The sequence below is a fragment of the Typopeltis vanoorti genome, chromosome 10 (assembly GCF_054136105.1).
Source record: "Typopeltis vanoorti isolate ZY-2024b chromosome 10, IOZ_Tvanoo_1.0, whole genome shotgun sequence".
In the NCBI taxonomy this organism is placed as follows: Eukaryota; Metazoa; Arthropoda; class Arachnida; order Uropygi; family Thelyphonidae; genus Typopeltis; species Typopeltis vanoorti.
The window spans coordinates 82,556,167-82,571,112 of NC_143558.1; the positions used below are offsets into that span (position 1 = coordinate 82,556,167).

The 14,946-nt window shown below is 35.2% G+C and overlaps 1 protein-coding gene across 1 annotated transcript in view; it reads right to left on the bottom strand.

Moving 5' to 3' along the window:
* The window catches only part of Ctf4 (Chromosome transmission fidelity 4), a 525,719-nt gene that overhangs the window by 316,535 nt on the left and 194,238 nt on the right, over positions 1–14,946 (bottom strand). The window contains exon 10 of the mRNA XM_090398697.1: positions 12,969–13,075. Coding sequence (XP_090254823.1) covers positions 12,969–13,075 — 107 coding nt within the window. The remainder of the gene's footprint in view (positions 1–12,968; positions 13,076–14,946) is intronic.

The following is a 14,946-nucleotide window of genomic DNA, read 5'->3' on the forward strand; positions in this document are numbered from 1 at the left end:
ATTTGCCACTAGGATAAAAGTATGTCTGATAGTCTGCTGGTAGTCAGCAAATTGGAGATACATAATTCAAGTGTAGCTTCCTTAACTGAGAGATGAGATGTCAGATTCAGGAAAAGCCTGATGTTTCTATAACTCCTGACATCTTACTGTCTATAAAGAATCTCATGAATATGGGTATATGATACACCTTTGGTAGTGATGCAATCATGTATTTGAATGCAAACTCTATACCACACAGCTCAGCTGAAAAGTTATTACATTCTAGTGGAATCTAAGCAGATATTATGTTGTCTGGAAAGACAGCAGATAATCCAACTAGGACCTCTGATTTTGATTCATCTGAGTACAGAATAAGAGGCACAAAATGAGTATCCAATTATATGAGCTTGAAAGAGCTGCTTCAGTGAAGATTCAAATGCTCCAGTTGCAATTCTTATGGTTTGACAGTGAACAGCACCTATCAATCATAGAGTTCTCTCTCTCTTTAGTAGAAGCATAAGATTTAGAATCCATATAAAGTTTTGATCTAATCAGTGTTCTGTACAATCTAAGTAGGAGTGCTTAAGTGTCAAAGCTGTATAACTGAGAGGAGACCTCCACATAGCTTTTAAAGGAATGCAGAGAACCGACCAGAACTTCTGACCTAATGTCCAATCCTCACCTTCTCGTGGTGCACCCTAATAGGAATCTACCTGGATACTGAATGAACGAGGATGGGATGGCAATTTTGGATTTAGACGACCAAATTGTATTCTTATTGGCTTAAACCACAATATTAAATGAAATGATGACAACATGACTGAATTTCATGACAGCTGGGGCGTCGCCCAGTTAAACAAGGCCCCCCACTGTTTTCGCCAGGCAACCAAGGAAAACAGCAAAAAGTCAGTTACTGGAACAAATCTTAAAATGCATCCCAACTCGATATCACTAGAGTACAAGATCGGTATTATCAAAATAAGAAAACCGAATGGCAAAGAAATAGAGCTAGCTGAGGAATTGAATAAGTACCAGATCAACATAATAGTGGTGAATGAAACAAAAAAAGGTGAGATCTTTCTGAGCAATAAATGCAAAATGATATATTCAGGCAATGACAATCAAGGAAAAGAATGAGCAGCCATAGTATTCAACACTAAATTAAATATGAGGCTAATCTTCTTGAATGGCAGGCAATTTCAAGTAGAGTGATGTTGGCAAATATCAGAATGGGGAACTGGACAAATGAGATTCATTTGTGCCTATGGTCCCACGGAAGGTTTATTAAGGTAGAAGTGGAGGAATTTTTTGAGGCTTTAGAGAAAGCAGCTGACACAATGAAAAATGAAAAGTTTGTCCTTATTGGGGATCTAAATAGCAGAGTAAGAAATGATTGTCAGACATACAAAAATATTTTGGGAAAATTTGGAGAAAAGAGCAAGGCTAATAATAATGGCAAATACCTGTTGGATTTCTGTTCAGGACATGGAATGTTCCAACATAAAATGTGCACAAATTCACATGGAGAGAAGATGCAAGGAATAAGAAAGTCTCATTGACTATGTTATTGTTGATAGTGATGTTTTCTCTCTGGTGCAGGACACTGGAGTGTACAGAGGATTTGTAATTGAAGTGATCACCCTTTAGTCTTGAGCAGGTTAAAACTGAATCTCACATTGAAAAGAGGAACATATAAGAAAGTTTTAAAGTGAAAAAAGTTGAGCAGCTCTCAGATGTGAGCTGCAGAGTAAAATACACAAATATTATTCAAGAAAAAATGAAGGAGTTTGAGAACATGAATTCAAACCTTGGAGATTCAGTAGCAAGCGCTAAAGAAAACATTGATTGATTCAGCCAGAGAGGCATGTGGTGAGGTTGTCTGCAAGAATAGAAAAATCAGAACTCCATGGTGGACACAGGAAGATATAAAGAGGCAGTGAAGGAAAAGAAGAAAGCATATGAAAAGTTCCTGGCAAATAAGTCAGTTTGTCTCTGTATTCTCTAAGAGCACAAGCTGACTTATTTGCAAGGGAACTTTTGATATGCTTTCTTCTTTTCCTAAACAAAGTCATGGGAAGACTTTGGTAAGAACATAGAAAGTAAATATCAAGAAGGTGGCAAATATCTGGAGGTTGTTGAAGAAGCTCAGAAATGGAGGAAAGCGTGCTGTAAAGGGAATCAGAGATGATAAAGGTGATATGAAAATAGGAGAAAAAGATATCCTTGAAGTATGGAGTAATTACTTCGAAAAATTGCTAAATGAAACTAACAATGACGACAGCACATCGATAAAAAACACTGACCAGGCATGCAATCAGGAATACATATCCATACTTGAAGTAGAAAAAAGCCATCAATAGTCTGAAATGTGGAAAGGGCAGCTCGAGTAGATGATATTCGACCAGAAATGCTCAAGTGTGGAGGTATAAAAGTCTTACAGTGGCTGCACTGCAGTTCAGAGGGCCTGGACAGAGGACGAATTTCAGATGATTGAAGTAGAGCTCTCCTAGTACCCATATATAAAAAGGGAAATAAAACTGGATATGAGAATTGCAGAGGTATTTCTCTACTGAGTATTCCTGGTAAGGTTTATGCTAGTATACTTGAGAAATGATTGAGAAGGATTGTGGAAGTGAATCTTGGTGAAGAACAAACTGGATTCAGGCCAAATAGAGGCTATCAGGATCAGATTTTAACTTTATGATAAATAGTTGAGAAGTCGTGGGAATATAACAAGGATCTGAATTTGTTTTGTAGATGTGGAAAAGGCATCTGACAAGGTGCCAAGAGAGAAGCTATTCAAAATGCTACAGTTGTATGCTGTCAGTGGGGCATTATATCAAGCAATACCTAGTCTTTATTTGAGCTATAAGTCAGCAGTTAAAATTGAAGGAAGTACAGGAAGATGGTTTAATGTTAAATCTGGTGCCAGACAAGGATGTACATTATCCCCTCTGTTATTCATTATGTACATGGATCACATATAGATAATATGAAAGAAAGTAGTATTAAACCTGATATCGAAATTGGAGATATTAATGTCAGCTGTTTGCTAGCGGATGATGTTATACTTCTAAATAAATCTGCTATAAGTCTACAAGATTCCATGACTAAATTCAATAACTGTTGTAATAGATATGGTATTGTTATGTTGGAAGACATAACATTATTATCATTTAAACAAGCAAAATAATAATCTACCAGAAGTGAACGATTATGTAAAATTTTGTAATTTAGTAATGTATAATCTTATTTTAGTATTGTGGAATTTCAGTGTATAAAATATATATTAGTTACTTAGTCGGAAAATTTGTATGTGAACAACTAATCATTTTGTTAGAAAAGAGAAATCAAAATATTATACCAAATGTGTACGGCCAACTTCAATAAATCCGCTGTGTAGAACTGTGATCTGAGAGCTGGGTTAGAAGTAAAACACTTGACCAAAGACTAGAGGCCGCAGATATGAGAGTTCTGAGAAAGATTAGGGGCATGAGCAGATGGCAATATCATATTAAAAACAAGGATATTAGGAAAGAACTTGATATTGTCAGCATCCAGGAAAGCATTAGCAGAGCTAATCTCATGTGGTATGGTCACTTAAGCAGAATGGAAAAGGAAAGATTATCAAAACAAGTGTTCTCTGCTAGTTTGGCAGGGAAAAGACCCAGAAGAAGACCAAGATATATAGGTGGATTCATACGGTAAAAAGTCTTAGAAGATAGTAATATAAGATCTGACAATGTTGGAGGCCTTGACAGATAACAGATTGATTTCGAGGAAAACTGTAGATAGGATGTTAGTAATGATGCAAATTTTTCATGTAGCACTATCATATCCTGTACATCTCTTGAGGGTAAATGTCAGGAATTTGATGATGACAAGCTAAGCAGTATCTATCAGAACCCCAAAAGGTGGAAGATAAAGTATGAATTATGTTCACTGCTTTACAGCACTTGTCTCCTGACTGACATCTCATAACTGTGAGAGAGGAAACAGTTTCTTGTCAAAATATGACTCTGGAGAACTTGCCTTCTAGTACAACTGGGATTAAAGCTTGTCCTAGTCCAAATGAGGATGAATATCACATCTGCAGCAAACAGTCTTCTGCTTTGAAAATCTGAACCCATTTCCATGCGCTCATTTCAAAAGGTGGTGAATGGCTTGCTGCAGTCATCTTTCTATGATCCCCATATTACACCAATGACCAAATAAAGAAATGTAATCATGAATGAAGGGCATTCATGATAACATGATTGACCAAAGTATACACAGAGTATCCAAAGTATCCACACTTTTTCCAACCATTACTTATGGTTGGAAGAAGTTTTTAAACCAGTTATCGTGCTAACCTTAATTGCAAAAAAGCATGATACTTAAAAGTGATACTTTATGGGATTCGTTGGAAAATTCGGAAAAACACCAGGACTTGGAAAATTCGGTTGTACAAAAAGTTCTTCATAAAAAAATATATATTGTCTTTCAATATTCCAAATCTCCAAGCAATGTCACATGATTTTTCCATGTCAAAGAAAACCAATGCTAAATGCTCAGTTTTAGGAAGGCATCTCAAATGGATGCTTCCTCTGGATTAGATCTGTTGTATAATAATGCAGAAGCTAGATTGCTTTCTGGCTCTTCAGAAACCACAAAAGATAAGAGTTACCCATTTTGTGCCAGAATTTTGAACAAGCAGCTGTTCTGAGCAATCAAATGATAGTTAACTAAAGATTCTCGATCCTTCCCTGGCTTAAAAAAGGGAATAATAAAAATATCCTTTTGCCAGGTATCCAAAAATATGCTCTGAAAGAAAATTCTGTTATAAAGATACAACAGCTGATCCGTAGATGATGGCAATAGATGTTTGACTATTTCATAGTAGATTTATCTTATTCAACAGCAGTTGGGTGACCTTTAAGCAAAGCAGCTTTCATTCTTCTTTCATGAATGGCCTGTTGAATTCTTCAGTACCACCTGAAGAAAACAAAATTTTTTGTCTCTCTGATTTGCATTTTTGGGCAAGCAACTCAGGGGGATAATAAGATGCTGCTGGTGTTTTAGCAGAAATCTACCCGAGTGCATCGGTAACTGCTGTTGGATAAGCAACTAAGGGTTCATATTTTGTAATTAAAATGAAAAGGCAAATGGCTAGTTTTCTGGCACCTTAATAGAAATTAAGCGGATAAAAATCCTATGTTGTTATATAGCCAGTAAGTGAAACTCAAGATCGATAACTACGATCTATATGAGTTTCAATGCCGAAAAACTATCGGCGAAGGCAATTCGAAGCAAAGGTGGAGCAAGCTCCCTCACTATTCTTGATATTCTCTCATGATGTAAAACACAGCTCCTAGGAGATGTAATACTGTCATTACATTATGAGGAGAGGTCACTACCCAGACCAGTTTCAACCTTTTTTCAGGTCTCATCAGTGAGTAGGTAGACCTGGAAGATATCAAAGCTTAGTGAAAAGAACTTACATACCTTCACTATACGAATGCCATAAAGGTGTGCTTATATTTTGTAATTAAAATGAAAAGCCAAACGGCTAGTTTTCTGGCAACTTAATAGAAATTAAGCGGATAAAAATCCTATGTTGTTATATAGCCAGTAAGTGAAACTCAAGATCGATAACTACGATCTATATGAGTTTCAATGCCGAAAAACTAACCTTTATGGCATTCGTATAGTATGTAAGTTCTTTTCACTAAGCTTTGATATCTTCCAGGTCTACCTACTCACTGATGAGACCTCAAAAAAGGTTGAAACCGGTCTGGGTATGACCTCTCCTCATAATGTAATGACAGTATTACATCTCCTAGGAGCTGTGTTTTACATTATGAGAGAATATCAAGAATAGTGAGGGAGATTGCTCCACCTTTGCTTCGAACTGCCTTCGCCGATAGTTTTTCGGCATTGAAACTCATATATATCGTAGTTATCGATCTTGAGTTTCACTTACTGGCTATATAACAACATAGGATTTTTATCCGCTTAATTTCAACTAAGGGTTCATTATGTTCATGCAGAAAAGTGGATATCACAGTAAAGCAATTGCTCCCAAATAAGTTCTCATCAGTACTTGCTGGAAGCAAGTATGGTTACCCACAAGATAGTGATTCATCCATGGGCTGGTTCATCCTCTGTCCTGTCCTTATGAATTATGGTAGCATTTTGTATGCCAGATCATCACACATGTGCACAAATTCACATGGAGAGAGAAGAGGCAAGGAATAAGAAAAGTCTCATTGACAGTGATGTTTTCTCCCTGGTGCAGGACACCAGAGTTTACAGAGCATTTGAAATTGGAAGCGATCACTATTCAGTCTTGAGCAGGATAAAATTGAATTTCATATTGAAAAGGAATAACATGTAAGAAAGTTTTAAAGCAAATAAAAGTTGAGCAGCTCTCAGATGTGAACTGTAGCCTAAAATACACAAAGATTATTGAAGAAAAAATGAAAGAGTTTGAGAACAGGAACCAAACTTTGGAGATTCAGTAGCAAGCCTTGAAGAAAACCCTGATTAATTCAGCCAGAGAGGCATGTGGTGGCTGTCTGCAAGGATAGAAAAATCAGAACTCCATGGTGGACACAGGAAGTTAAAGAGACAGTGAAGGAAAAGAAGAAAGCATATCAAAAGTTCCTGGCAAATAAGTCAGATTTTGCTCTTAGAGAATACAGAGACAAATGTAAGAAAGCTAAACACTCTGTAAAACTAGCTAAACAAAAGTCATGGGAGGACTTTAGCAAGAACATAGAAAATAAATATCAAGAAGGTGGTAAGATATTTTGGAGATTGTTGAAGAAGCTTAGAAATGGGGGAAAGAGTGCTGTAAAAGGAGTTAGAGATGATAAAGGTGACATGAAAACAGAAGAAAAAGATATCCTTGAAGTATGGAGTAATTACTTCGAAAAATTGCTAAATGAAACAAGAAGTGATAGCACAGTGGTAAAAAACACTGCCCAGGCATGCAGTCAGGAATACATATCCATACTTGAATACTAAAAGCCATCAAAGGCTTGAAATATGGAAAGGCAGTAGTTCAGAGAGCCTGGACAGAGGGAAGAATTCCCGATGATTGGAGTAGAGCTCTAATAGTACCCATATATATAAAGGGGAATAAAACTGAATGTGAGAATTACAGAGGTATTTCCCTATTGAGTGTTCCTGGCAAGATCTATGCAAGTATATTTGAGAAACGGTTCAGAAGAATTGTGGAAGAAAAGCTTGGTGAAGAACAAGCTGGATTCAGGACAAATAGGGGCTGTCAGGATCAGATCTTCACTTTACAACAAATAGTTGAGAAAGCATGGGAATATAACAAAGATCTGTATTTAAGTTTTGATGATCTGGAAAAGGCATATGACAGGTGCCAAGAGAGAAGCTATTCAATACGCTACAGGTATATGGTGTCAATGGGGCACTGTATCAAGCAATACTTAGTCTTTATTTGAGTTGTAAGTCAGCAGTTAGAAATGAAGGAAGTACAGGATGATGGTTTAATGTTAAATCTGGCGTGAGACAAGGATGTACATTATCCCCTCTGTTATTCATTATCTATATGGATCACATTATGAAGGAAAGTGGTATTAAACATGATATCAGAATTTCAGATGTTAATGTCAGCTCTTTGCTTTATGCAGATGATGTTATACTTGTAAATAAATCCGCTACAAGTCTGCATGATTCTCTGACTAAATTGAATAACTGTTGTAATAGATATGGTATGAAGGTCAGCAATAAAAAGACAAAGACAATGAAAATAGGCCAAATCATTGAAAATGTCACCTGTGTTGTGAATGGAGAACCTGTGGAACAACTAAAACATTTCAGCTACTTAGGCACGATTTTTGGCGAAGATGGTAAATTAAATATAGAAAAAGACAACAGAATCAGCAGAGCTGGTATGGTAGGAAGTCAACTGAATAAATTCATGTGGAATAAGAGAGCAATTAGTCGGAACACTAAATTAGCTGTATACAAGACAGTGTTCAAACCAGTTTTAACTCATGGATCTGAGAGCTGGGTCAGATGTAAAACACTTGATCAAAGACTAGAGACCGCAGATATGAGAGTCCTGAGAAAGATTATAGGCATGAACAGATGGCAATATCATATTAAAAACGAGGATATTAGGAAAGAACTTGACATTGTCAGCATCCAGGAATGCGTTAGCAGAGCTAATCTCAGGTGGTGTGGTCACTTAAACAGAATGGGCAAGGAAAGATTAGCAAAACAAGTGTTCTCTGCCAGGTTGACAGCAAAACGACCCAGAGGAAGACCAAGATATAGGTGGATTGATATGGTACAAAGTGCCTTAGACGATAGAAATATAAGATCTGATAATGTTGGAGTCTTGACAAGTAACAGACTGATTTGGAGAAAAATTGTAGATAGGAAGTTAGTAATGATGTAAATTTTTCATGTAGTACTATCATATCCTGTATACCCCTTGAGGATACAGGTCAGGAATTTGATGATGATGATGGAAACAAGATTTTTTTTATTGTTATTTTTATGGACCTCCAAGGAGTATTCCATCTGAAGAAAACGAATGTGTTATTTAGTTGTTACAGATCTGAAAGATTATTTTTTTATCTGAATAAAATGAATGTGCTATTTAGGAGTCATTACAGATCTGAAGGATTATTTTTTGAGTCAGCAATGGCTTTGAAGAATTCTCTCAACCTTAACAAATATGGTTGCATTAATTTGCGAAAAATTTGGGAGACTGTTATCCTAAGAACTCCTGCATAGCTGGTTTTTTTTCCTGTTAGAGGGTGCCAAAAATAGGATTTTAGATCTTTTTTCCATTGCAATTGTATTGTTTCACTCACTCACTGTCGCGTGTTCAAGGTAGTAGTATTAATTTATTAGTATTAATATATATAACAATTAGAACCTAGGACCAAAATCCAAGCTCAAAAAGTAATAATCGACAAAGTAGTAAGCATACACAAAAAAGTACTTCTAGTACCAAATGTATAGATTTTTTGTGGATGACTCAGGAGGTTTCTAATTAGATATTAATTTGAATTTGAATGAAAAGACTTACTCCTTTCAAGTGTAAGCACCATTATCTCTAGTATCTCTAATACCATAATTAGGATGAAAAAGAGCAAAGAACCGTCATAGGCATAGAGAAGCTGGTGGTAAAAAAATTGCATAAAAAATACAGGAAAGCAAACTTTTCTGTTAGTTTACATTTCAACATATTTCAACATAGTTTTTACATACCGTTCGAAAACAAAGATAACAAAAATTAAAAGGCATTCTTTAGTTGAAGGGGATGCACAACTAGCATTTTGTCAAAAATGCAAAATATCTAATTATAGTACGGATATTGGCCTGAGGAATGTAAGTAATATCTCATGTACTTCCTAAAAATTGATTAAATTATATATATATAGGATTCAAGGCTACATGGTGAGTGGTCAGCACTCTTGTAAAATTAGTGATTTTTATCTTTTTTTTATTTTATTTTTTAAGGAAGTTAGTGTTTTGTAGTATGTCAATCATGTGGATGATTGACATACTACAAAAGTTGAGCTGCTCATCTGCTGCAACCCTCTTGCTAGAGGATGCTACCGGACGACGACGACGAGTATGTCAAGGCTGATTTTTGTGTTTTTATAGTATTTGGTGTTTTCATAACACATATATATTTTGGATCTGAGAATCAGATTCATCAATGGCAGAATCACATTAAAAATGAAGACATCGAGAAGTGGGCAACATTAGTGTAAGAAGGGGTTTCAGTTAAAGACTTGAGCATTCTGACTCCAGTTGGTGATGACCATGCTGTACTGAATTGGTAAGTGGCTAATAAGTTTATGGATTTCCATTCAGAAAGGTTTACATGCTGAACTACAAAGCAGGAAATTATGACCAAAAGTATGCTAGATTCCATCCCACAGTATCAGCTGCTAAGTATATTCCGATAGTGCATAGGAAGTATTTAAAAAATACTTAAATCATGCAATATCGGAATGTGTCTCTAGAGACCAAAGAACAAATATGGTAGGAGTGAAGTGGATGTGCAATCTTATTGTAAAAATAATCATAATTTAAAATTCTGAATATTTTTATGCATTGTTTATTAGTTTTAGTTTCATAACATGCATTTTCGACACTTGCAATGTGCCCGTTATTGAATTTGTTTTATCAAAAGTGATATGTAAAGCATTTAAAAAATTTATGTACTTACTGGATTTGATATTTGTATTACTTACAGGAATTTTATTGTAGTTTAAAATTATCAAAAGTTGAGGTTTATGAAGACATTCTCTTCTTGCTAACGAGCCAACCATTATACCTAGTTTCTCGCTTGCCACTTTCATGGAGTGCACGTGCTCGCCGAGAAGTTTGATGTGTGATTGACAGCTGACAAGAATAGGGGTTCGGTATCAGAGTAACGGCTGTAAACAAGAGTGTGTTCGGAAGGAAATAAGAAGACAGACCGGCAGACATTTAGATTCAGAGGAAATTGAGTTTTTTTATGTGACAATCAGAAGAAAATTAATAGCATATTCCAAAAAAGGAATCGCGGAATAAATGGAATAAGTATTGATAATTGAAAATATTGCTATAGATGTTTTAAAAGGAATATTCGAGGAAATGCTAATTGGAAGATTAGTAGTAGATTCTGAAAAGGGAATCGTAGAACTGTGAGTTTTTAAAATGGAAGAGTTAAAACTGTCATTAAGAATTAGTGAATAAAAGAAGAAGTTGCTATTTACGTTCCAAAGGAATGTTCAAGGAAATGCTGATTAGGAAGTTTCATCTGTCTTAAGGATGCCGGATCTAATTATTATTTCTACTGGAAAGGAGACAGAATTGAGTCAGGAAGAATTAATCTGTGCTACACGAGTGATGAGAAAGAATCCTGTGAAAATGAAGAATAAAGTCATATATCTTCAGAAAAGGGCCTTGACACAGAGAGAGAAACTGGCTATGAACATTTTGTCATTGTGAAAACAAAGTGTTTAGTCTAGTCATAAGTGTAAGTTTATTTTTAAAAAGGCCTTGGATCCAATTAATTCTGTAGTTAGTTATAGTTATGTAATATTGTTTTTGTTTTATTAAATGTGTTTATTTTGTATTTTGGTCTTGAGTCAGCGATTTATTTGGATTCTGAAAGAAATAGTAAAAAAGAGGAGTGAACCCTTGTGCATATAATATATAGGTACACTCGAAAATAATAAAAATAATTGTTAGAAAAAGAGATTAAATGAAATAAATAAAAATCCTATATTTAAACAATGGTGCAGCCGGTAGGATTAATATTATGAAAATATCCTCTATATAAAAATCTCTTTCTGTTAACATTATTAACCAAGAGATTCTTATGAAAAAGATGATGTGAAGGAATTCAGTGCATATAAGGATGATGCCAGTTATGAAAATTATAAGGAGCAGGTCATAAGAGTTACAACTATTGTATGGAAAGCCAAGTATGAATTTGAAATGAAACTGGTTCTGCAAGTTAAAGACCATGCAAAAGAATTCTATTGTTATGCCAGAAGTAAAAGAAAGAATGAGTATGAAAGAATAACTCTACTGAATGTCAATGGCATGTGAATGACAGATGAAGGAGACATTGTTCAACTAATGAGTGCCCATTTTGCTAAAAGCTATCAACCTACTGTATGCAATGCAGAACTCACGGTTACCTCTTTGCTATATGAAGAAACCAAGTATGAGGAAGAGGGACTAGAGTTGTTGAGCAAAATGAATAAAAATTTGGCAACAGGAGCTGATGGGCTTTCAATAAGAATGCTAGAAGTCCTCAGATGATTGTTCCTTTAACACTTTCATTGCCAAGCTGAAAATTGGAATTTCGTGTGGTGGCCAATTTTTTTTAAATTTTTTTATTTAGTTAGCGACGTCCACGCGATAACGCGTGATTGGCTGTTTGGTGAGAACTTGCATCACGTGATCGCGCGATATCGTTCATTGCCAAGCTGAAAATTGGAATTTCGTGTGGTGGCCAACTTTTATATATATTTTTTATTTAGTTAATGACGTCCACGCGATAACGCGTGATCGGCTGTTTGGTGAGGACTCGCATCGCGTGATTGGCAATAAACGTGTTAACCAGGCTATATAATTTGAGTCTCAGAATAGTGAAGATTCCATAGTAATGGAAAGAATGTACGATAATCCCATATAAATTATAAGGAGGAATCTACTATGGTAGATCCTCTGTCAACTCATACAGATGTGAGTTGACAGAGAATCTATATTATGCACTATAACTGCATGAGTGTACTAACTGATGTCATGATTGAGCAACTTGCTCATATTTTATAACAGTGTTACTTTTGAATTAGACAAGGGGAATGGATACACCGTTATACTTTGGAGTTTGTATAGGAGAATATGGGACTATAAAACATCAATAGTGGTGCACCACAAGGATCAGTCCTTAGTCCACTATTCAAATTTCTACATTAATGACATCGAGAAGACTAGAGACCAAATATGGAATTCTTTCAAGCCACTTCACAGGTCACCAATAAATAAATAGGATGGTTGATGTTGCCAACCAGGTGATCCAAATTCATTTTCTACCTAAAGACAAATATCCATCACCAAGTGGAATTTGTATCTGCAACCTGTTTGCTGGAGAGTGAGTATGCTAACCACTAGAATAACCAGGCCAGCAATTTCTTAAAAGACCATGAATAACAACTAAGTGTGAATAAGAAACAGATCTGCATTACAAAAATACATTCAGAATTTGCATCAATATAAAGAAGGGGGTAACAAAAGCTTTCATAATGAATCACATACATTGTATCTGTTTAGGTTCCTTAGTTTTCATTATTTTAAAACATTTTATTTATTTATATTTTTTTATTTTATTTTATTTTTTTGAACTCCCTGAAATTTATCGCTTAACAGTTTAACTTCTATAGTCCCCATGTCAATTTCTGTAGTTTAAATTCATCAATAATAAATAAATAAAAAATGAACAAACCTACCATTCTAAACAATTTCCGGTTTGAAAATCCCATACAAATATACTTCCATTTACACAAGCTGCTGCAAGGTATAGTCCACAAGGAGAAAATGCAACCACTGACACTGTCTGGAATTACAAGTAGAGAAATTAGCACAAAGCACATTATCCTAATATGGAAGAAAATAAGCATACACACAGTTCAGATAAGAACTCCTGTATATCATCTGTTTAAAATCCCAATTATTAAGTTATAAGGCAGAAATTCAGAAATAGATATGCAAGTATACTAACACCAACAAAAGTTAAACATTGACAACTTCGGCAGTTTATTGTTAACCAGCAACTGCAGTTAGAAAGTAGAACCACTGTGGTAGGAGTAAATTGACCACAAGAGTGAAATGTCTCACCCTATTATTATCATATGGGTATCTCCATGGAGTCAAAAGACTCACTATGAGAGACCCATACTAATCATTATTTACACAATATCTATCATACCTCTCCTCAAACTTATTCACTATTAGAGCACTGGAAGACAACATTCATAGGATCCCACTATGGAAACATACTATTCTTGTCAATTAATTCAGCTCTATGCTAGTACTGCATTTCAGTTTCTTACAAATATTTTTCCCTTTTATGACATACACAGCAGCAGACATATTAAGGTATACTATGCAACGTCTTATTAACTTCCTTTCCCAATCAATACTGACTTTACTATATGCAGTACCAAATTCAGGTTGGTATGGTGGTGGAATAGAGGAGTACAACCAAGTAAATAAAAAAATGAATCTCATGCATTGTGACTCGATGACAAATTAAAATACCCTAGCAAGCAATTTAATATTTAATTTTGATTTTATTTTGTTTATTTCCTGTTGGCATCTTTTTTGTTGCAAATTTTCATGTTAGTTTTGGCAGATAAAATCTCTGACCTTAAAATTATATTCAGTTAAATTTTAACAAAATTTAACCAAATTCTATTTTATGTCTCTTAAGCACTGGCAAGATGGGGAAAAAAAACAAGGTTTTTTTTTTTTTTTTTTGAAATTTTTATGAAATTTCTAAGAATTTTGTTCCTTTTGTATAAGAAACTTTTTTAAATCCATTCAGGCCTCTAATAATCAGAATGGTGGAGCTTGATTGATTCAAACAATGAAAAATCATCCACTATCTAAAGAAATTAACATTCATATTTCAAATTTGTACTTTTCCTTGAAAAGCTTTGTCCTTTTGTATGACAAAAATTATATTCACTGAAATGGTTAGTTGGCTCATACAAGCACCAAGAAAAAGCATGCTCTTACCTCTCATCTAAGGTTATATAGCACATTACATAGCACGCATATCAATTAATAAAATTGTTGGTAAAGATCAACTTCTTGATGTAGATCATCCACAATATGTTTTGGTGGTTGATCTTCATCTTGTGTTTTATTTTCATCCTGCAAAACAGGATGAATATAAATTATTTGATTTTATTATAGCTATTATACGCGAGCCTCCATAACTCTGTCAGCATAGAGGAAGCCCTTTGGTCGGAAACACCTGGATTCAATTCTGTTGGCAATGTGAGGAACCTTTATCTGGTATCTTTTGACAAAAGGTGAGTTGGATAGTCTCATGGAGGTAGGGGGGGGGGGTTCCCCCACCTGGAAACGCAGGTTTTTCATCCCCCCAGAACAGGCAAACGGCCCCATGAACACACACAGATTACAGTCATGAATACTTCCTAGTCTAAGAGCTGCTCAACTTTTATTCGCTTTAAAACTTTCTTACATGTTATTCTTTTCAATATGAAATTCAATTTTATCCTGCTCAAGACTAAATAGTGATCACTTCCAATTTCAAATCCTCTGTACACTCTGGTGTCCTGCACCAGGGAGAAAACATCACTATCAACAATAACATAGTCAATGAGACTTTTCTTATTCCTAGCCTCTTCTCTCCATGTGAATTTGTGCACATTTTCATGTTGGAACATGGTGTTAGTA